Raw genomic sequence first — 23,581 nt, forward strand, 5'->3', positions numbered from 1 at the left:
ACAAGGATAAATAATTCACCAGCATTATTCTCATACAACCTTATGCATAAGATGTTCAATCATATCAGTGCTTAAGCACAGTAAGACAACTTACTCTGAATTTCAATAACCTTTTCTAGTGACGCTACAGCATTTCCATTGGGTTTTTGTTGAAGTATTTCTTGCGGAAGAGGATCAAGCTTGCAAGTAAAAATGAATAATACACCATTATAAACACACATATTAATTAATCCATCATTGTCTGGCAATAAATAACCATGAAAGTTTTATTTTCTGATTTCATTAAATGCACAAAAAATAAATTTTATTACCCATCTGTGACTTTAAGTTCCGAAAGTTATTGTTTCCTACGAGCTGAATTTGTACTGCACGCTTACCCAAAAGTTACAGGTATATTTGTTTATAAAACAAATAGGATTGTTATGGGAAAAATTCTAATGTCCCAAAGATTCAATGAGAATTTAGCTGAATCACTGTTTTTTAATGACAATATTATCTTCAAAATCCATTCACCATTTCAATTTATCAAGCAAGGATTGTCAGTTTAGCACCTCTGCCTGTTAAGTTAAAGTATATGTTTACAGCGTGATCTGGTTTTGATTTTGACTGCGCATACCTCATTACCCAGCAGGGCCGAAACGCAGGACTCGGATGCATCACAGATGGCAGTGAGATCATGACCTCCTTCCAAAGCAAGAACCACACGTCCTGCAGCTAGCTTCATCAGCTGTTTGGTCAGGTAGCCAAAACCTGGGAGAGCAATGCGCATGAGGTACACAGATTAACATCTACGGAACAACTTTCTTTTCTCAAATTAATTTTCTACGTACGGCATTTGAGAATGGTTTGTACGGAAATACACCCCATCATTAAATGAAATCGTGCCCTTGAATATAATTTAAGATAATTAAAAACATACAGCGATGTAAAATTACTCTTCTTGCCTAGTCCTTTGAAAACACAGATATTTATGTACATAATGGTGATTTTGTTCATGTTTCAAACTTACTTTATTTTTGTTTGTCAAAATCTAGGATACAATATAGAAGTCTTTTATTATTTTGCTGTCAGTTTGTCATCAGCGACTTCCTTTTATCTATGAAAAGAGGATGGACATGCAGCATACAATCCATTTCAGAAGGGGGGGTGGGGGGGAGCGGGGGGGGGGGGTCTTCCACCAGCTGCTAAGGCAGCAATTGCACACCCACATCCCCCAGGGTGCTAGGCTGGACACCCAGTTTATTAGTCCAGTGACATTCCCACAACACCATCTTTGCCGATGGCTGAAGAGGCCAATCATTGAGTGGCAGGTTCTGCCACAATTACTGCACATAAAGTAGCCACTGGTCAGAGTGGTGATGCATGTCAGCCACCAGGAGGAGTCACCATTTATTTTGCTCTGTCATCAATTAGTGACTCCCAGGCACGATAATCAATGTTTAGGGCCTACAGGTCATGCTTCCAAACTTCCTTGAAGCAGAGCTTTGGGCATCCCACTGGTCGTCTGGCTCCAGCTACTTCACCATACTGAGAAAGTCCTTGGGTATGCAACTGTCTTCCATGCTACAGATGTGCCCAAGCCAACAATGCTGCCTCCTGTTTGATTTGTGCTAATAAGACTGGGAGCTCTGCATTTGAAAGGGCTGCTGCATTTGCGACTTTATCTTGCGACAGATAGCAGAGATGGAAAATTGTTGAGATTCTTTTCTTGATATCTGTAAGTCATCAGTGTTTCATAGCCAGGCAACAAGGTGCTTCAAACTCAGGCTTTAAATGGTGGCATGGTAGCTAGCACTACTGCCTCACAACACCAGGGACCTGGGTTCAATTCGTGCTTTGGGTGATGGTCTGTGTGGAGTTTTCACACTCTCCGTGTCTGTGTGGGTTTCCTCTGGGTGCTCCAGTTTCCTCCCACAATCCAGAGATGTGCAGGTTAAGTGATTGGCCATGCTAAGTGCCCCTTAGTGTTCAGGGATGTGCAGGTTAGGTGGGATTACAGGGTTGGGGCAGGGGACTGGGCCTAGGTAGTGTGTTCTTTCGGAGGGTCGGTGCAGACTCGATGGCCGAATGGCCACCGTCTACATTGTAGGGATTCTATGATCTAAACCCATCAGCTTGGTTACTCCATGTGCATTTGTGTATTGGCCTAAGGTGGTTTTATATAGTTTTCCAGTTCTACCACATACAAATAGTCCACACATTTGGGTGCTGAAAGATGGTGGAATCAATTGTTTCCCCACTAACATATAACACTACAAACAGTAAGATGAATCTGGATGCCATTTAATGAATTGGACATTGACCAGCTGAATTAAATGAAAAGAGCAAAGCTATTCGATATTCATCAATCTTTTCTGATTTGCACCCTCTCTGTCACATCAATACGCAAGGTTTATGACAAAATTTGATTTGTGACAGGCTTTTAAGAACAGTGTGACCCGTGTACCTAAAAACTAAAGCTTTCCAATTCCACAGCACATGCAATAGAAGAAGAAACAGTTCTGAAGTGCTATACATTCAAACCAGGTTTAAAGAGGACCAGTAATGGGTCTGTGTAATTTTGAAAGGACTCTATATACTTCTTTGTAATAGGCATCTTCATTGGTATGTTGAAATAGTTCCTTCAAACCGTTGCTCTTTCAGAATTAGATCAAAAATAATGAAAGAATATGCACAATACAAACATTACAACTTTATAAGACCATGAATTATTTATTACAAAAAGCTGTATGTATGGATTAACCTTCAATAGCAGCCAATATAAAATGGATAACAGTTTTGTATCAAAGTGCATGTGGTTGCTCTGTTCCTAGAATCCTACTGGGTGCAAATGGAAAAGGTTCAGCACTGCACAGTACATATATCACCACCTTCAATTAAGGGCTTTCTCTACAGCTATTTTATATTAGACATTGTTGAGCTCAGATTCTGGGAGATTAGCATCAATGAACCAGTTGATTATACAAGTACAATACAAAAAAAGCCGACCATCGTGAATCTGGATTAAGTGAACGAGAGGCTGTACTGTAAACGGTAGAAACCAGCTAATTTTCTTCTATATTCTTTCATGAGCTGGTAAGGCCAGTATTTGTTGCTTATTCCTTATTGTCCTTGAACTGAGCGGCTTGCTGTTTTACACAGGGTGGTTAAGAGCAAACCATCTAGGTAGCAGATTTCCTTTCCTAAAGGATGTTATGGGTCAGCAAATTCTGCTATCGTGATTAATAGTGACAATCTGTCACTTGATGCAGAACCAGATGGGTTTTACAACCATTGATGATAGTTGTCATGGTCACCATGGGTGGCACCAGTGGTTAGCACATTCGATCGCAGCCTTGGGTGACTGGCTGTGTGGAGTCTGCCGTTCTCCCCTTGTCTATGTGGGTTTCTTCAGGTGCTGCGATTTCCTCCCACAGTCCGAAGATGTTCAGGTTAGGTGTATTTTTTTTAATATAAAATTTAGATTACCCCAATTATTTTTTTCCAATTAAGGGTCAATTTAGCGTGGCCAATCCACCTACTCTGCACATTTTTGGGTTATGGGGGCGAACCCCACGCAGACACGGGGAGAATATGCAAACTCCACACGGACAGTGACCCAGAGCCGGGATCGAACCTGGGACCTCAGCGCCGTGAGGCGGTTTGTGCTAACACTAGGCCACCGTGCTGCCCTAGGTTAGGTGTATTGACCATGATCAATGGGTGAGGTCACAGATATAGGCAGGGTAGTGTGTGCAGTGTTCTTTGGAAAGTTGCTGCAGACTCGATTCGCCGAATAGTCTCCTTCTGCACTGTACGTATTCTACAGATAGATACTAAGACTAATTTATATTCCAGATTTATTAATTGAATTTAAATTCCACCAGCTGCCTTGATGGGATTTGAACCCACATCCTCAGGCTTTGACCTCTGGATTACAAGTCCAGTGACAATACCATTGTGTCCTCATCTCTCAGATGGTGGTGGCTCATTGATGTTAGTCTCCCAAATTTCAACATAAACGAGGACTGTAAAAGCAGCTTATAGATTGTAACTATGCTTTAAACGTAACATTGGTACAGACGGAAGCGGAGAATCTAGAGGTAGCCAAAAAGCTGGAAACCAACGGCGTAATATACATGAAATTTCTCCCAAAGGTGGGGTGATGGTGGGTCAGTCTTCCTACTGGCTGCTCGCATGAATTCCATTCTCATCTCATGAATACTCATTAAAACAGCTTCCCCTGGCATCCTGCTGTTCCATTCCTGTCACATCAGCTTGAAATGACGTTGGTCTAAAACCCGATTGCTAAAGAGTGGCATGCACAAGGCGTCCTCAGTTAGCAAGAGACTTTCAATGGCGAGTGCACAACTTTCTGCCATAGTACTGTGCTGCTCCTGATGCACTGTTGGGACAGACAGGTCCTGTCCTCCTTCTCCATGCTGACCGGTCTTCATGGATAGCACTGCTGCTGGACCTATGGACCCTTCCTTTGTCACTGCCCTTGATCAGTGGCTGCTCCTGGGGCTAGTGGATACAGATGCCACACACCTGTGTCTATCGGGAACAGAACTTTGCTGCAGGACTCATGCAGCCACCGCATCAAGGGGTGTAGTTCGACTAGGAGTGCAGCGAGGTGACAATGGGAGAGGAGTGGGTTGCCTGACAGAGACAAAGGGGTAGGCAATGTAGAAGGAGGGCTGTGCAAGGAGGAAGGGCAAGGGGTCCTTATGGCAGGCAGAGGGGCATGAAGGTGGATGAAGAAGAGGAACAATGCAAGGCAGAGGGAAGGCTGAGGGACAGAAGCTGGACCTCGATAAGGTAGCATTAAAAGTTCACAAATAAGGTGGTCAAAGTGATACCACTATGGTTTACTGGAAGGGGATGCACAAAGACTACGGCGTGGTGGTTAGAGGTCCAAATGGAGCATGGGCTTCTCACAGGTGTTGGGTTAGTTAGGCAGGTGGTTGAATCAAAGAATACACTTCTTCTTGAGACTTATGAGCTTTTCCCTCTGGGTAGCTACAGACTGCACAGTATGGTGAAGTTAGGCGAGGTGGAGTGAGCAACATGAGTGTAGGATGGTTTAAAATATGGGGCCGTGAGCTTCGAACCTGCCAGCTGATGACAGGCAGATGATTCAGCTGCTAGCCCACCAGCTGATTCAGAGGTGAATGATATCGCCGAAGCCGCCCAACTATCACCTCACAGCCTCAAAATGAAAGAATTCCATCATACGGTTGTGTTATTAAACTTAAGACTGTAACTTTTAGGCAACACGTGGGTTAGCACTGCTGCCTCACGGGGCCAAGGTCCCAGGTTCGATCCCGGCTCTGGCCACTGTCCGTGTGGAGTTTACACAATTCTCCCCGTGTTTGCGTGGGTTTCGCCCCCACAACCTAAAGATGGCAGGGTAGGTGGATTTGGCCACGTTAAATTGCCCGGTAATTGGAAAAATGAATTGGGTACTCTAAATTTTTTTTAAAAGAAAAAAAAAGACTAACTTTTAAAATTGGAAGAAATAGTTCAATTTAATAGCACACATGCGCTTAAGTAATTATGGTTTTATGTGTACTCAGTCAAACAGAGGAAACGGAATTACTTACTTATTAAAAAGAAAATTGATCTTGTATTATACTTCTCTCGGTTTTGGTACTTGTAACAGTTTTAAAGTAGGCCTGAAGGCTAATTCAAGAATTTTAAAGTTGAAATTGTATTTTTAAAAATTTAGGGAGAATTTTAAATAAACAGGATGCAAAATAATTTCTGCAAAAAAATTTGAACAGAAGTGGCATTCAGATGTTTAAAGCTGAAAAGAGAATTTCCTGTTTCGAGTACTGCGTGATAACAAAAATGCTGAAACCTGCACTCTGGGTTATTTCTAAAGGTTGGAACCTTTGGGAATGGTAAGATTCTCATTACCTCCAAAAAAGTGATGACAATAGATTTAAAGCAGCAATTTTCAAACTTTTGGATGAGCCAATACAAACACTGGTACACTCCTGGGAGCCCCCACCCAAACTACTGAAAAATATTCCCAGCTACCCAATTGGTAAAAAACAGTACTATTGTTTCAAAAGCTAGTTTATTCATATATGCATTCATCCATTGTGTTCTGCCTTAGGGAAGGTGCTAACAACTCAAGCCTCATACAAGATACCTATAAATTTCATCTTTTGAGTTCATTCTCCTAGGTGAGCCACGCAGCCCACCCAGCCCAAGCTATTATTAACGGTGGGACTGGGTTGACTTGCACTTAATATAAAAAAAATGAATTTAGATTACCCAATTAATTTTTTCCAATTGGGGGCAATTTAGCATGGCCAATCCACCTACCCTGCACATCTTAGGGTTGCGGGGGCGAAACCCTTGCAAACACGGGGAGAATGTGCAAACTCCACACGGGCAGTGACCTAGAGCTGGATCGAACCTGGGACCTCGGCGCCGTTGACTTGCATTCATTGGGCACAAGTGCTTCTATCCAGTTTTCAGGGCTGCCATGGTTCCCGCTGTTGGGGCTGCTGGAATAGGGACCCACATCCTACCCCTCAGACTCAGGCATAACCAATGAGCCAGTGATCATTCTGTCTGGACATTAAAGCGTATAAAGAAAAAAAACAACAAAACTGGGAATGAAGTGTGCCAGTAAAACCTGTCCGAACTGTCTGAGTATGTCTTGAAATTAAACTCCAGTATTAGTGGGTGTTGGTATTCCTGTTTCTTTACTGGGATTTGCACATTTGAACAGGATTTTTTCCTTCGAACTAACTTTCAGGATACAAAGTTGGTGTTGCAACTTACACTTGGCTGTTGCAGAGTATCCACCAAGTGGTGAGGGATGTCCTTCCACAGCATCAAAGCCAGCAGACACCAGCACAACATCAGAGAAACTCATTTGGCAATGGGCATCACGACAGTCCTAAAAAAAAGTCAAATTGCATAATGTCCACTGCAGATAAACCTATCTGTTTCATATTCAAAGGCTATATGTGACTATAATTGCAACAGCTGTCAGAAGCACGACTTAGTTTCTAGAATTTGTACTATTAACAGTTAAAAAGAAAGTCCTGCACCCTTTTTTAATTTATCTCACTGGAACAGAGTTTACTTACTTTAATTTTAAGTACTAACAGATTGTACTGGGAAGGTGTTAATTTTGAATAGCTTTCAATTTCAGCCCATTCAGATTTACAAAAGGGACACTGTCCTCTTTAATGCCATTCAGGAAGCAGTTTGCTAAAACACAAGAATGAGTTCATGCCCATGAAATGGTTGAACAGTAGGTGGCTGCTACTCACATTTAAGCAACTCTGGACTAACAAATAACACATGCCCATATGGTGTAAACTTTAGCCCAACAGCATTTATCATCAATTGCACTGGCACCATGGCATATAGAAAGCACATGCAATGTGCCAAATGTAAATTGTCAGGCATACTGAAAACCAATCAGCTGTAAAGCAGACTATTTCATACTTGTAGTTTTCAATGCAACAGTTCATTCAACTTGTGCAGCCTAAAGAACAAAACATGCTCCGAAATCAGGGGTGGGCAAACTACGGCCCGCGGGCCGCATGCGGCCCGCCAGAAGGGTCGGTTATGGGCGGCCCACCAGATCAAGTCATTTAAAAAAAAAACATTTTAAAAAAAAAATTATATTTTTTTATTAGATGTTTAATGGTGGGGGGGGGGGGGTGCTGTTGGGTTACTGGGATAGGGTGGATACGTTACTTGAGTAGGGTGATCATTGCTCGCACAACTCGGGGCCGAAGGGGCCTGTTTCTGTGCTGTACTGTTCTATATGGGCGCCCAGAATCATAACCGGGTGACGCGCCATTTTTGAAAAGTAGAGAAAAAGAGGGCTAAAGGCAGGATGCTGCCGGGGGAAGCGCCTGAGGTATATGCCGCACGCTAATTGGTTACAACCGGGACTATTAATTAATATACTATGCGGCCCTTAAAATTGTGAATTTCTGAAATGTGGCCCTTGCACGGAAAAGTTTGCCCACCCCTGCTCTAAATGCATTATGCAGAACGCTATGGAGCCATACATTCAGCTCAAGAAGATCTCAGTTTCAATTCTTGTTCTTCACCAAGTTAGTTGACATAAATTGTGGCAATGAAGACGACACTAGAATTTGTCTAAATGTCTTCAAGCTTGGGTTGGAGCCAGGAAAGGCAAGTGCAAGGGAATTCTGTTAGTTCTTCAGCTCCCAATTGCTGTCTGACTACCTGTGCTTTAAAGTGTGCACATGTAGCAGCCCAGTAAGGACGTGATCCACCTCCATTCTAATAGCCTCCGTGATCATATAGGGCTATTCATGAAAACTGTCACTGGGCAAGATTCTAGCGAGATGTCAGAACACGTGGAACAAAACCACAACGAGTTACCATCTTCAGAGAGAGAGAGAGAGAGAGAGAGAGAGAGAGAGAGAGGAAATAAACCCCGTACATTTTACTATTTATTTTCATACTAGAGGATTTCACATTAACAGAATAAACAGCTCTGATAGAAATCATTAAGATATTTCAACCAACGAAATGTGTACCTATGCACTTATATCATACTCTCTCTTTAGGAAGCACAGAATACTCAATACCAAACACAGCGGAAACTCATCCTGCTCAGCTGACCTGTAGGTTCCAATCATCCAAGGTTATCAAAATCTTGGTCACTTCTGGTCAACATAGAAGTTCTGATGGCAAATACAGGGGACGTGATCTACCAATCACATTGCGCCCGAAGGGCAGCGTGGCGTAGCTGGTAGATGCCTCTTCCAGTATCTACCCGGCTTGCCATGCCTCACGAGATCTAACGCGATCTTGCGGGACGTCGCAATGTGAATCCGCCCATTGTGGGTGGGATCTCTTTTAACAAATCTGCATATTAGAGTGACACAGCTGGGAAGCACCTAGGTAATTACACTTGCTACGGGACTCTGTTCCCATTTGGGTAGATCGCACCCAGGGTCCTTATAACAAGTAGTATTTTCAGCAACAGTACAAATAGCAGTGTATGCAATGAGCTGAGAATTAGCAATAAATGCTGTGAAGTCTAAGAAAAGTAGCCCTTTAACCCAAGCAACTTCTTGCACCAGTTCAAAATAATGTTGTAAAATTGCAGTTTGTTTGCCATCATTACTCAAGTCCTTGATATAAGCGTAGCGATGCTTGCACCTTTTTTTGTTTGCAAACAAGAAAACAGCAGACATATGGCCTTTAAAGTCAGTAAAAGTCAACTGAACTCAATGATTGAAAACAGCACAGGGATAATTTTCTAACATCAAACAATGATGGCCTCAAAGACAGCAGCTGGAACTACACAAGTGTAAGAACGAACCTAAGTCTACAAAATTTGTGATATGCTGGGTATGCAAAAAGGAAAAAGGGCAGCCTTCTGGAATTCATTATATTCAATTATCTGATCCAACTCCAGCCTGACCCTGTAGCATGCAAGCAAGGAAATTTGGCTTCTAGTCTGTTTAGTGTTATGCTGCCTGAGGCTCTTGACCATTTCCTGGAAGCCCCCTTCCCCAAATGTTAGTTCCTTTGAATAAAATGTTTTCCTGAATGCTATCATATTTTTCTGCCTGCGCATTATTGGATTTTCTTCCCCCAAAATCAAGTTGATAGTTCTTTTGAGAGTAAACTATTAGACTGGCACTGGCCTAAACACACAACTTGCACAGCTAACAATCCCAGATCTCAGCTACGCCAGTTAAAATTGCTGCAGTGCTAATTACATGCAGGTGAACACCTGAAGCAATATTTCTAAGCCTGATTTCACTGCAAGTAAAATAATTATGAGGTTCAGAAAAATAACTTAATTGCTGCAATCAATCAATATTTAACCTTCGGGCTTTGAAATTAAAGCTTTTTTTGTGTTTTGCTTAATGAATTTGTTTCCATTTTAGTTGCACTGGTATTTTACTGGAAAACTGTTACATCCAGAGGGCCATGAATAAACAAAAGATGGCATGTAGTTGATGTGGGAGAGAGAGAGAGAGAGAGAGAAAGAGAGAAAGAGAGAGGGGGGGGGGGGGGGGGGTGGTCCTGAGAAAAATGCAACAATGTCAAGTGTAGTTATTAGCGACAGAAATTATCTTCTAAATTCATCAGAACTGGTTTTCACACAATTACTCCATGTAAGAAAAACTCACCTGAAAGCTGTCAAGTACTCGACATCTCCATTAGGGGGATCCACACCACCTGTCCAAGCAATATTGACATTGAATCCTACTCCGGGTCCTGTCCCAACCTTTAAAAAAAATCATTAAACAAAACAAGGAAGTCTGTTAACAAAACTTTGAAAGAAATCATATGCAAGTGATGTAATATTTTGTTTAATGGACACCGAGTATAACCATTCTTCGAGCTCTAAGGAAGACATGGATACCAGCGAGGTTAAAACATTACAGCCTATTTCACTTATTGCCTTGGGCCCAACACTATGCTTAACAAAATGAAATACAAAGTTGATTAAGAGGCAAGCTGGTTGCATTTTTCTGGTGTATCTTCTTTACATTTGTTTGTGGGATGTAACCGTTGTTGGCAAGGCCAGCCTTTATTCCCCTTTATTGCTTTTACTTAAGTATGTGAGGAAGTCAGAGCAACCACTGTGGATCGCCCACAAAAAATACATGTTCTAGCTAAATCGTATGTACCAGCACACGCCTACTGCTAAAAGGGATCAGACTCCTGGGGGTTGGTAGGTATCTGAACTATTGTGCATCACAGTATTGTCGTATCATGATATGCATTTGACTCGGGACTTCTACTCAAGCTGTGGATCTTACACAAAGTTACTTGGCCGACAGATTCTCAGCTTGGGTAAAGCCTGTTTGTGGTGGTTAAGATCAAATGGAGCAAGATTTGGACACTCTATATTTGTGGTTCACATGTCAAATTTAGGCCACTATGAGCTGAAACACAGTTTGCTTGAAAACCCACAATTTAAAATCAGGGGATAACTGTGAGCACACTAGAATTTGTAGACGTCAGTATTAATTGTGACTGCAGTGTTATCGTTGTAAAAACAGGGGCACAAGCTTAATGATAACACAAATAGCATTTGTATGTGAAGGACAGATGTACGTTGTGCATCTGTCAGCAGCCTTTCTCAGATATTGCTAATCTGTGTAGAGGGGAGATGCAGAGTTGGGTGCTGTGGCAGCACCACACAGTGTACCTGCTCCAGGATCTGTTATTAATTTAAGTGGAGAATGCGGTAAATTTTTAACTCTTTATGTAAATGGCCACAAAGCTAAATTCCATAAACTTGAAAGTATAACGATCTTAATAGATGCAACCTTTAAATAACTAAAAGGCAATTGCATAATTATAAAATAATATATTTATGTATAAGTTATAAATTAAACTACTTCTAGTGTATTTACTAATGAAATATTATGAAGATTATACAAAACCGACAGTGGATTTTTAAAAACTCTCAATTAATTTTAATTATGAGTAGGAATGGTGCCTTGCCCATTTTTAAAACCATGTTACTTTAGGACATTGAAGCAGAGGAAGGTGAGAAACATAGATTGTTGGTTAGATGACATGTGTGTTTTGAATTTTTCCAAGGAGACATTATTTTATTAAAAAAAAAAGAAATTTAGAGTACCCAATTCATTTTTTCCAATTAAGGGACAATATTTAGTGTGGCCAATCCACCTACCCTGCACATCTTTGGGTTGTGGGGACGACACCCACGCAAACACGGGGAGAATGTGCAAACTCCACAAGGACAGTAACCCAGAGCCCAAGGAGACATTATACTCAAATGGTTAATAAGCACCAAACCTTTAGTAGCTGCCAATAACTCACTTCATCTGGGGCACCGCTGCCAGGAAAGAAATTTCCATCATCATACCGATGAAGAGAAATGTACAACACATTAGGGTCACTGTAAAAGGCCTGCTGTGTACCATTTCCATGGTGAATATCCTACAAGTCATGGAAACAAAGATATCAGTTTCAAAAGCATAAAAATAAAGCAACATCTTCTTCTCATTAATTTCCTGACTCTTCTTACAAATTACTTTTTAATTAGCCAAGCCAGGTCACGCACTCTTTGCGTTGGGAAATGTTGCCTTAGGCTTTGAGAATTTAGATATTTAGATCTAAGTACGCCATAAGATTAAATCATTCCTTCGGAAATTCTCAAAGTGAAATTTAAGTTGAACACCATTGTTCCGGATCCAAAAGTAGGCATTAATTCTTAAACTGCAACCAACACAAAGAAGTCGGCGAATTTTTATGTTTGCATGTAACATTTTTGGCAGAATGCAATACATACCCAATCCACAATTAAAATTTTTTCAACGTTAAGTTTTTGCCTAAGTAGTTTGGCAGAAATTGCCACCGAGTTGAAAAAGCAAAATCCCCTAGAAGAGAAAAATGAAAAAGAAGGAAAGTAAGTTTAATCAATAGGTAATGATTCTTACTTTGTTTGGTAGAGTTCTAGATTATGTACTGACAAGAAGAAAACAACTGATTTGAAGATCATAAACATCAAGTTGTCAAAATGTTTGCAAGTTTTCTAAAAATTGCCACACCAATCTACTTTAAAAAAATTAAAATACTATATATTTTTAAGAAACTTGCATTTAAACTTCAATAAGTTTTTTCAAATCCATCTACTTCTGGTGTCTTGAGTGGGAAATAAATTGAACCGTTGCAATCCAAAATGTAATAATTAACATAGTTATCCAGCAATTTGCTTTTTATTTCACAAGTGAATAATGCTGCCATTATGTGTGCAGATATATTAGTTTAGCTTTGTGCATGTATTGTTCTATTAAGACAATTTTTGAGAAAATAAGTCAGAAGGTGGTGTGACCTATAAGAAATTAATTTAATATGGGCAATTTATGTTTTATTCTTGGTATGAACTTACATTGCAGTGGATTCTTCTGCATGATGTCCTGGTGGTCTGACAACAGCAAAACCATTCTGCGTAAAACAAAATCAAATGTAAATCCTGAACTTGTATTTTACACAGATGGTATACCTCAATTCCTATGAAAATTCATTTGCACACCCAGCAGATTAATTTCCTACAAATGACAAAAAAAAAGGCTGTTTAATTGCAGGGCAGGAAACACACCATCACAAGACACTGGGCCTCAGGTTTTCCCGGGGACCTGCATCACTGTAATGATGCAGCTACAGCATAGGAATCCTTGAGTGGTGCAGAAGAAAGAAATTATAGAGTAGGTGACTTACACTATTAATCATTCCTCTTCATATTTTCATGGAACTTCACCATTATGCTCACCCACTCACCAAAAACAATTCAGATGGTAATTATAACTCCGCCCCACCACTAAAATCAATGATACTTGCTATTTTCTTGCAGTTCAAGTAATTTTCACGGCGCTGCAGCTTTGACTGAAAAGTAAGGCACTTGTGGCATAATTTATTGACTTTAAATGCACTCTCTTTTTGCATGGTCAAAGGTGAGAGGAAAGGTGAGACAGACTGTGCTTGTTTCCACTGGAGTTTAGAGGCGTGAGGGGGAGATTTGATTGAAGATAAAAGATCCTGAGCGGTCTTGACAAGGTGGATGTGGAACGGATGTTTCACTAGTAGGCGAGTACAGAACTAGGGGCCACGGTTTTAGGACAGAGATTATATTTTTTATCCGAGGGCTGTGCGATTTTGGAACTCTGATTTAGAAGGCGGTGGAGACGGGGTTACTGAATATTTTTAAGGCAGCGGTGGATAGAGTTTTGTTAGGCAAGGGAATTAAATGTTATTGGGGGCAGACGGGATTGTAGAACTTGAATCACAAACAAATCAACCGTGATCTTATCGAATGACGGACAAGGCTCGAGGGGTCAAGTGTCCTACTTCTACTCCTATTTTCTATGTTTGCATGGTATTGGGCAGGCTGGATGGATAGATCAGCCTTGTCCTTTCCAGTCCGTTATTTTCATGCTTATCGTTAAATGATGTGCTAATGTGCTTGTTGATCGCGATTTGATTAAAGTCAAGTTGTTAAACGACTGCAATACCATGCTAATAAAACTGTAATGCTAACTATGCTTTTAAGTATGCTTCTTTTTAAATGTTATTTATTGCTACGAAGAGTAATATTTTGCAACAGCACTGGAAACACTTCGACAAATAAACTTTGCTGGAGCTACAGCAAAAGGTGTTACAAGAATATTGGTCCCTAAAGTCAAAAAACTGAAGGACTTGGCTGTGACGCTGGCTCCAACATTTACCTCATTAAATTAAACTATTCTCAACAAGGCAAAATATCAATTTTATGGACCCATTAATCTAATTAAATATGCACCACTTTTTAATTCTTTCATGGAATGTAAGCACCACCGACAAGGTTAGCATGTGTTGCCCAACTCTATCTACCCTTGAGAGTGTGGTGGTGGTGAGCCCCTTCTTGAACCTCTGCAGTCCACCTGGAGTAGGTACAATAGCACAGTGGTTAGCACTGTTGCTTCACAGTACCAGGGACTTGGGTTTGATTCCCAGCTTGGGTCACTGTCTGTGTGGAGTCTGCACGTTTTCCCTGTGTCTGTGTGGGTTTCCTCCCACAAGTCCCGAAATAGGTGCTTGTTTGGTGAATTGGACATTCTGAATTCTCTTTTGGTCTATCCAAACAGTCACCGTAACATGGCGACTAGGGATTTTCACAGAACATTCATTGTAGTGTAGGCCTAATTGCAACACTAATAAAGATTATGATTATTACACACACGGTGCTAAGGAAGGGAACTCCAGGTTTGAATTCCAAGGTTGAAGGAACAGCGATATTGTCTACCCTTGTCTACAGCGATATGGGGCTGGTTTAGCTCACTGGGCTAAATCGCTGGCTTTTAAAGCAGACCAAGCAGGCCAGCAGCACGGTTCGATTCCCGTACCAGCCTCCCCGGACAAGCGGCGGAATGTGGCGACTAGGGGCTTTTCACAGTAACTTCATTGAAGCCTACTCGTGACAATAAGCGATTTTCATTTCATTTCATTTCATATTGTTCCAAGGCAGGGAAGTGTGTGGCGTGGAGGGAAACTTGGTGGTGTTCATCTACTGCCCTCGTCCTTCTAGGTTGTAGAGGTTGTGGGTTTGGAATGTGCTTTTGAAGGAGGCTGGGTGAGGTGCTACAGTGCATCTTGTAGATGATACACTGCTGCCAATGTGTGTCGGTGGTGGATGGAGTGATTGTCTAAGCCAGTGGATGGGTGCTGATGAAACAGGTGACTCAGTCTTGGATGGTGTCAAGTTTCTTGAGTGCTATTGGGATTACAATCATCCAGGCAAGTGGAGATTATTCTACTAGACTCCGTAAGACTTGTGCCTTATAGATGACGGACAAGTTTTGGAAGTCAGGAGATGAGTTACTTGCTACAGAGTTTCCAATCTCCAACCTGCTCTTAGCCATTGTATTTGTCATGTTTCTGGTCAATGGTAACCCTCAGGATTTGGATGCTGGAGGATTCAGTGATGGTAATGATGTTGAGAGGGTTAAAATTTATTTTGCTAGGGATGGTCATTGCCCCGCACTTGTGTGGTGCGAATATAAGTTGTTACTCATTAACCCAAGCCTGCCAGGTCTTGCTACATGCAGGTATAAACTGCTTCAGTATCTGAGAAGTTGTGATGAAAATGAACATCATTCAATCTCCAACAAATATCCCCACTTCTGACATTATGATGGAGGGAAAGTCATTGAAGGTGAAGGTGGTTGAGCTTAGGATACAACCCTGAAGAACTCCCAGAGCATTGCCCTGGGAGGTGGGGGTAAAGATGATTGCTCTCCAACAAGCACCTCCCTCTGTCCAACCATGGTGGGCTTTCCCCCTAATTTCCAATGACTGACATTTTACAAGGGTTCATCGATGCCACTCTTGGTCAAATGCTGCCTTGATGTCAAGAGTAGTGACTTTTGCTTCACCTCTGGAATTCAATTATCTTGTCCATGTTTGATCCAAGGCTGTAATGAGGTCAGGAGCCCAATGAACCTGCAGAATCCAAACTCAGCATCACTGAGTAGGTTATTGCTGTGTAATTGCCACGTGACCTGTTTTTTATAGATAGGACATACCTAGGCGATTTTCCACATTGCTGAGTAGATGCCATTGTTGCAGCTGTACTGGAACAGCTTGGCTCGTGGCACAGCTAATTCTGGAGCACAAGTCCTCAATAATACTGCTGGAATGTTGTCAGGACCCAGAGCCCTTGCAGTGTCCAGTGCCTTCCACTGTTTATTGATATTACCAGGAATTAATCGAAGAGTGATATCTGGGATGTTGGGGGCCTCGTGGGTGTGGTGATATGCATGTACATATAAATGCATATAGTTGTATATTTGTGCACATGGTATTGGTACCACCTCCAACTAGCAGTGGCGTCAGACATCCATCACGTGACCAGAGACACCTGCAAGTTGGTAGTAGGACGTACAAGAGCATAGTCGCACTTAAGAGTAGTTCCAGTAGAATTCACTGAATTAATTTAGTAGTTATTGTCTGTATAGTCAGATGTTAGTTATCTTTCCACGTATTTATTAATAAATCACCTTTCTAGTTTAACAACTATATGTTCCGTGTATCTCATTACAACGACCATCACACAGAACACAACAAAGAGGAGGCTGAGGTGGATCTGGCTGAAGATGGTTATAAATGCTTCAGTCTTGTCTTTTGCACTGAAGTGCTGATTTTTAGGTGTGTCTCAATAATGCCAAGTTAGGTCATCATCCCTTGAAAAGTTTTATTTAATTATATAAATAATATATCAAAATTGTGTGTTCCCCTGCTTAGGATTAAATAGTGAAATCATGTTATGAATGCCCAATGGGAGTTCTGCCAACACATACTGAGATTAAAAGCTGCAGCTTAAAATTTTGTTAAACAATTATCCCGTTTTAAGAATGTTTTTGCAATGTTTATATGGAGGTTTGTAAAATTAGTCATTAGAGGGGTGGTGCAATGCCACTGGATACTGGTGTATGAAGCTATTAAACAGTGACGCACATGCTTACACCAATGTTTTCCTCCACATCAAGCATTTCTTTTGATAACCTGGGGCATAAAGATATACAACTGCCAATAGCAAGCAATGGGAGAGGCAAACAACATTTTCAAGCCATCTTGGGGCATTTGCCACACATTTTGGCGCTCAGTTACAAGAGAGTCATTAACAGGGGAAAGAATCAATTCCTCTGAACAGCTCTTCAGCTGGACCTTGATTGAAAACGTTTTCAAACGGGAGCCTGATTTTTCAGTAAATTATATTGGAATGTAATTTTTTTTAAGAAGCATATCGGTGGAGCTAGAAATTACTTCTGCTGAAAGCTCTATTTATATATAGATATATGCTAGTCATGTTTTGCAATCTTTCGACTGAGACATTCTGTTCTTTATAAGTGGTGTATTTACTTGATACAATGTGAATTTCCAATAACGTGCCAGATGCTTCTAATAGGTGCAATGTTCTTGGTCTCACCTTGAGCTCCCCTGCAGCCACCTTGAATGAGAGTTCAACGACGCAGCCAACAGCCATGCGAACAGCACTAGAGGAATGCATTTCATTCCACACAGTGTCACTGTCCACCTGAAAAGAAAAAAATAAATCTTACTTTCCAACCACATTTACAAGTTCCACAATCAATCAATTTGGTGAAATTTGCTCATCTTAAAGTAACGACAACTGTCATCTATATAGTCCTGTAGTGCAAGAAAACTTTCCAGGTGTGCAATCAACTAAATATTGACACGGAGCAAAGAAGGAGATGTCAGGATGGCTTACCAGGTGTTTGGTTCAAGGAAAAGGTTTGGGGGAGGGTCTTAAAGAAGGAAAAATAGTAAAGAAGTTCAGGGAGGAAATTTCAAAGCACAAGGCCAAGATGGCGGATGGCACAGTCATCAATGGTGGAGTGAAGGTGTGGGGGATGTTAAAATTGGATATTGGGGGCTTGTAAGCCTTATATATTCTATTGCAGCAAACCAAGGACCCAGGTCCGATCCCAGCCCCGGGACATTCTCCGTGTGGAGTTTGCACATTATCTCTGTGTCAGCGTGGGTCTCACCCCCACAACCCAAAAAGATGTGCAGGGTAGGTGGATGGGCCATGCTAAATTGCCCCTTAATTGGAAAAAAAAATTGGGTACTCTAAATTTATTTTAAAAAATAGCAGCTTGGCCATTATTCACTTCATCAGCTTTCAAATGGAAAAATACACATTACAACCATGTACTTCCAAAACCCAATAACCAGGATATCAGACTGCTTCTATGTGAAATGACAGACACCACAGACCCAGAAGGCAATGGGCTGCTCTTCCCTTTTCAGAGCTGACTGGTGGTGATTCAACCTGACGGTCACCACAACTCAGGCAAGGGGAAAGGGTGAGAAGGCGGGGCCTTCATAGATTGGGCAGCACGGTAGCACAAGTGGCTAGCACTGTGGCTTCACAGTGTCAGGTTCGAATCCCCGCTGGGTCACTGTCTGTGCAGAGTCTGCACCTTCTCCCCGTGTCTCTGTGGGTTTTCTCCGAGTGCTCCGGTTTTCTCCCAGTCCAAAGACGTGCGGGTTAAGTGGATTGACCATGATATAGTGCCCTTAGTGACCAAAAACGTTAGGAGGGGTTATTGGGTTACGGGGATAGGGTGGAAGTGAGGGCTTAAGTGGGTCGGTGTAGATTCGATGGGCCGATTGGCCTCCTTCTGCACTGTATCTTCCATGTTCTATATAACCTCAGCCAGTACAGGAATTGAACCCATGCTGTTGGTGTTGCTCCGCATCGTGAACCAGGAGTCCAGCCAATTGAGCTAACTAATCCGCTGCCCCTATATGAATTCCTAATTAATTCCCAGCACCGGAATACAATTAAATACCCAATTGTTACACAATTAATAGGGCAGATGCTTCAGAGATAGGCAGGAGCAAGACCATGAAGAGATATGATGAGAATTTTATATTTGAGGCATTGGTGGACTAAAAGCCAATCTAGGTCAGAAAGTAGGTGATGGGCAAAAGTGACTTGCTGCAAGTAGAATAAAAGTTGAGGATGGGTGGCCAGGCAGGACAGTATTAGAATGGTTCAGTGTTAAGGTAACAAAATCAAGGTTGAGAGTTGCAACATCTGGTGAGTTGAGGAACTAATATGAGAACAGGCGGTCTTTTTGTTCTGAGGGGATGTGAGATTGGAAGCTCAGGCAGGAGCAAAATTGGACAGTGAAGCTGCAAACAGTCTAATTCTGTCAGAGTGAGTGGCCAGATGGGAAATAAAATCAGGGTAATCAAACAGAATGAGCTGACAGGTGGTGACGGAAACAATGGATTGGAATTGGAAAGAATCTGTGGGACATTACAATGGCAGATAGGACCCAATTCAGACCCCCCCCCCCCAAATCGTATGGTCGAGGGTTATGTTTGTGGACTGAGAGGAGGTGTTCCACAAAGCAGTCACCCAGTGTGCCTCTAGTGTCCTCAATATAGAGAAAACTGCATTATCAGCGTGGAAAATAATTCATTTGAATAGGGAGACTGGTCGGGGGATGGGAGCGTGTAGATGAGGACAAGGAGAACCCTATTGTGGTTCTAGGAGGGAGGAGAAGGGATGAGGGCTGAAATCCAGGAAACGGGTCAGATATGGTTGAGAGCCCCATCAACTAATGGATTTGAGTTGTTATCATCATGCTCTCTGGTCCAGGAAATCTGAAAACGGAAGGCAGAGTAACTAAAGTTTATTCTGAAAAAAATACTTTTCAAAAAATTTACTGAGGTAGTGTTTCAAGAAATAGGTTTGATATTTACTAACTAAAGTGAAAAATATGGATAATGAAGGACAATCTAGAGCACTGTTGCCTACCATCTTGTCAATAGTCCCGTTTGTTCCACTAAATTATTTTTAGACACTTTCTTTCAGGTGAAGCAGAGATTTATATTCGCTGTCATAATGCAGTATTCTCTATAATGGTGAGACGAAACGCAGGCTGGGTGATTGCTTGGCAGAATATGCCCTTGGCCTGCTGCAATGTCCCAGTGAAGCCTAACTCAAGCTTGAGGAACAATGCTTTCAAGACATGACTAGAACTACTAATTAAGTCCTCACTATGGCAGGCAAGAAGCAAGTACACATTCACAGCTGGAAATGCACCGCCTGCCAGATTGAGTAAGGGGAAACAAAGACATGTTTTACTCATGCCTATTGGTTCCTTTCATATGTAAACAAAGACATAAGGCGTGATCGTTCAGCCACGCTGCACCCGAAAAGTGGCGCGCTGCAATGTGGCAGATAGAAGCAGGGAGAGCCCACTCCTAGGATCTATAGGGCTCGCAACGCCTCTCGAGATCTAACGCAATCTCGCGAGATGTTGTGTGTAAATCCCGCCATTGTGGACGGGATAACGCTTTGGCAAATTTACAGCAAGACAGCTAGTTGTACTCTAATGTTAAATTTCCTGAGGCACCCAGGTGCTGGGATCTATTCCCTACGCTTCAGAGACCTTGGGCAAGCACTGTTCAGTAATGTCTCCACAAATAGGGACCAACTGGAATGGCAGTCGTGGGTGTCTCCCAGGGGATCAGAGGTCTCCAGGTGCATGCCCTTTGGGCAGAGTGCCACCAGCCTGGCACCCTAGCAGTTCCACCTGGGTGCCAGCCTGGCAGTTCCCAGGTGGTAATCCCAGGGTTGACATTTGTCACGCGGTGGTGATCGGGCGGGAGGTGCCCTGGGGGATGGGGGTTGAGGGGTGCGGGGAACCCCTCAGTGATTTGGGACTTGGTTGGGGGTTGTATCAGGGACGAGCCGATCTCTCACTACACTGAGGAGTTCTGGCGAGTGGAGCTCCTCAATGCACAAAACGGGGCGTTGTGCAGCCTCGTCACAAGTTCCCCAATGAGGCCCCCTATCTAGCCCGAGTGCCGTTCGATAGAGGTGTGTTTCCAGGCGCTATAACACACTATAAACCTGCCTGATAAAACATAACTTGTTTCAGTGTGCAGAGATAAATCATCGAGCTTTTAATTTATTAGAATATAAAGCATGAAACATGAAAAAAACCATCAAATACTTTATTTCCGTAAACCATTGCTTTGTGGACTCCGCCTAATCCTTTAATTTCCCAAGGAAAAATCTCCAAGTTTATCAAGTCCTCCTGAAGATAAAAGGGACAAACTTCCAGGGTATCTAGTTAATTTACATTATGAATATGTTCCTTTCCTCATTTGACACTTTTGTGCTTCCTGGACATTGTTATCTTTACTTTTGACTGCTATTTATAAATGAGAGAAAGGCAGCTCAAAAACTATGTAACCTCAATACGGAGATAATTATTTCTGTCAAACTTGGTATCAGTGCATAAGCAAGTTGGTAAGAGTTATTGAACCCAAACACTATTCAATATTGCATGGAAAATATAATTTTAAATAGACAAATTAATTGAGAGACAGTGGAGTTCAAATGTTATGGTGTACTGGCAATTGGACAAAATGGTCACGAGTCAGCACAGTGGTTAGCACTGGGACTGCAGCGCTGAGGACCCGGGTTCGAACATTCTCTCCGTGGGCGGGATTCTCCCCTACCCGGCGGGGTGGGGGGTCCCGGTGTAGCGGAGTGGCGTCGGGCCTCCCCAAAGGTGCGGAATTCTCCGCACCTTTAGGGGCCAAGCCCTCACAATGAGGGGCTAGGCCCAAGCCGGAGTAATTGGCACCACACCGACTGGCGCCCAAACCGGCTCCAGCGGCCTTTGACGCCCGCTGCCCGGGCTGGCCGAGAGGCCTTCGCCGGTTCGCGCATGCGCCGGTGTGTCAGCTGCCGCTGACGTCACCACCGGCGCATGTGCGCTGGGGGATTCTCTTCCGCCTCCGCCATGGTGGAGGCCGTGGTGGTGACAGAAGAAAAAGAGTGCCCCCACGGCACTGGCCCGCCCGCCGATCGGTGGGCCCCGATCGCGGGCCTGGCCACCGTGGGGGCACCCCCCGGGTCCGATCGCCCCGCGCCCCCCCAGGACCCTGGGCCCGCTCGCGCCGCCGATCCCGCCGCCACCAGAGGTAGTTCAAACCACGGCGGCGGGAGAGGCCTCCCAGCGGCGGGTGGTGTTTCCCGCCCCCGCCAATTCCTGGGTGGCGGAGAATCTCTGCCATGGTGGGGCAGGATTTTCGGCGGCCCCGGGCGATTCTCCGATCCTGTGGGGGTCGGAGAATTTCGCCCCGTATCTGCGTGGGTTTCACCCCCCACAATCCAAAGATGTGCAGGTTAGGTGAATTGTCCCTTTATAGGGGAAAAAAAAATTGGGTACTCTAAATTTATTAAAAAAAGATGGTTAAGAGTGGTACAACTTCGGTGCACCTGAATCTAATTTCTGAAGTTGTCAGTTCTTAATTTCAGATGCATTTCTTTTAAGTGGAGGGGGAGCAAATTCTCATGAGACAGCAACCTTTGTTTCCCTCTCCACAGATGCTGCCAGCCCTGCTGAGCTTTTCCAGCATTTTCCATTTTTATTAAGATCTTGAGGGGACTTGGCAGGATGGATGGCAAGTGGATGGTTCCACATATTGGCAAGGCTAGAACTAGGAACACACAGATTAAAAATAAGAAGTCTCCCATTCAACTGTGGATTTTGCTTCCTCAGGGTAGGAGTCATTGAATATTAGATTAGGCAGAATTTTAGATTTTTTATCGACAAGGAAGTCAGGTGTTATGGGGGGGGGGGAGACGGGAAAGTGAAGTTGAGGCACATTCAGATCAGCCATGATCTTATTGAATGGTGCAACAGTCTTGAGGGGCTGAATAGTCCACTCCTGCTCCTAGTTCATATATGTTCCTATGTTTTAAAAGCTACTCATATGTGCATTGTCATAATTAGCATCTCCTGATTAAAGCAAATGTGAAGTGTTGCTGGTGATTAAGATGGTATGTGAGCTATCTCCTGTCATTGTGCCACTGTCTCTCTTTCAATTTTTGATAGGCATTGTTTACTGGCAATAAACCTGACAGCTGTTGGTGTTTGGAAGCCACATGTTCAAATTACAGCAACAAAAAAAGATTCAGTTTGATGTCTGGTCCAACATTACAGAAGAGATTTGCAAAAGCTTTGGAAGTCTTTTAAACAGATGGAATAACGCAAGTGAAGTATCATGATCGATTATTCAAATCTGCTGTTGGTTACTTTGCTTAGTCTTAATAAATTTGAATAAGGTGGTCTTTGCATTATTGATCCATGGTGGGTTCTGTGGCATTTCAATACATATCACAATAGTTTTTACAATTGTAAAATCAACTTTTGGTTCGCAGGAACTGCAGGCTTGCCTTTTGACACTGACATTTTCTTTGGCCATGAATTAAAAACATCAAGGAAATTGAGCCGTGGGAAACCCAGATCTGTAGTTGTTAAATTCAATCACTCCCAAAATCTGAGAAATTGAGCCGTTCTAACAGAGTGGATTACTCAAACACCCCTAAACTTGTGGATAAACTAGAACAAGTGTGTTCACAGTGAGTTGGGGTTGAGTTTCATATGTTTACTTATTTTACCCCTTCCCCGACCATCTCCTGCACATTGGGAGCCTTAAAATCCAACCACCCCCCCTTCAATTTTCTTTGTGCTGCGAAGATTGAAGTTGTCTCATG

General features: G+C 42.6%; 1 protein-coding gene across 2 annotated transcripts in view; it reads right to left on the reverse strand.

Moving 5' to 3' along the window:
* Positions 1–616: 616 nt before the first annotated feature.
* Positions 617–23,581, reverse strand: part of hdac5 (histone deacetylase 5) — a 204,508-nt gene continuing 181,543 nt past the window's right edge. The window contains exons 16-22 of one of the 2 annotated variants that reach the window (XM_038778838.1): positions 17,453–17,560; positions 12,881–12,936; positions 12,281–12,368; positions 11,809–11,928; positions 10,140–10,237; positions 6,781–6,898; positions 617–750 (exon numbers count right to left, since the gene is read on the reverse strand). In XM_038778838.1, coding sequence (XP_038634766.1) covers positions 6,871–6,898; positions 10,140–10,237; positions 11,809–11,928; positions 12,281–12,368; positions 12,881–12,936; positions 17,453–17,560 — 498 coding nt within the window. In that variant the 3' untranslated portion in view covers positions 617–750; positions 6,781–6,870. Of the gene's footprint in view, positions 751–6,780; positions 6,899–10,138; positions 10,238–11,808; positions 11,929–12,280; positions 12,369–12,880; positions 12,937–17,452; positions 17,561–23,581 lie in introns of those variants that run through there. The other variant, XM_038778839.1, reaches the window with a different exon arrangement.

The sequence above is a fragment of the Scyliorhinus canicula genome, chromosome 19 (genome assembly GCF_902713615.1).
Source record: "Scyliorhinus canicula chromosome 19, sScyCan1.1, whole genome shotgun sequence".
NCBI lineage: Eukaryota > Metazoa > Chordata > Chondrichthyes > Carcharhiniformes > Scyliorhinidae > Scyliorhinus > Scyliorhinus canicula.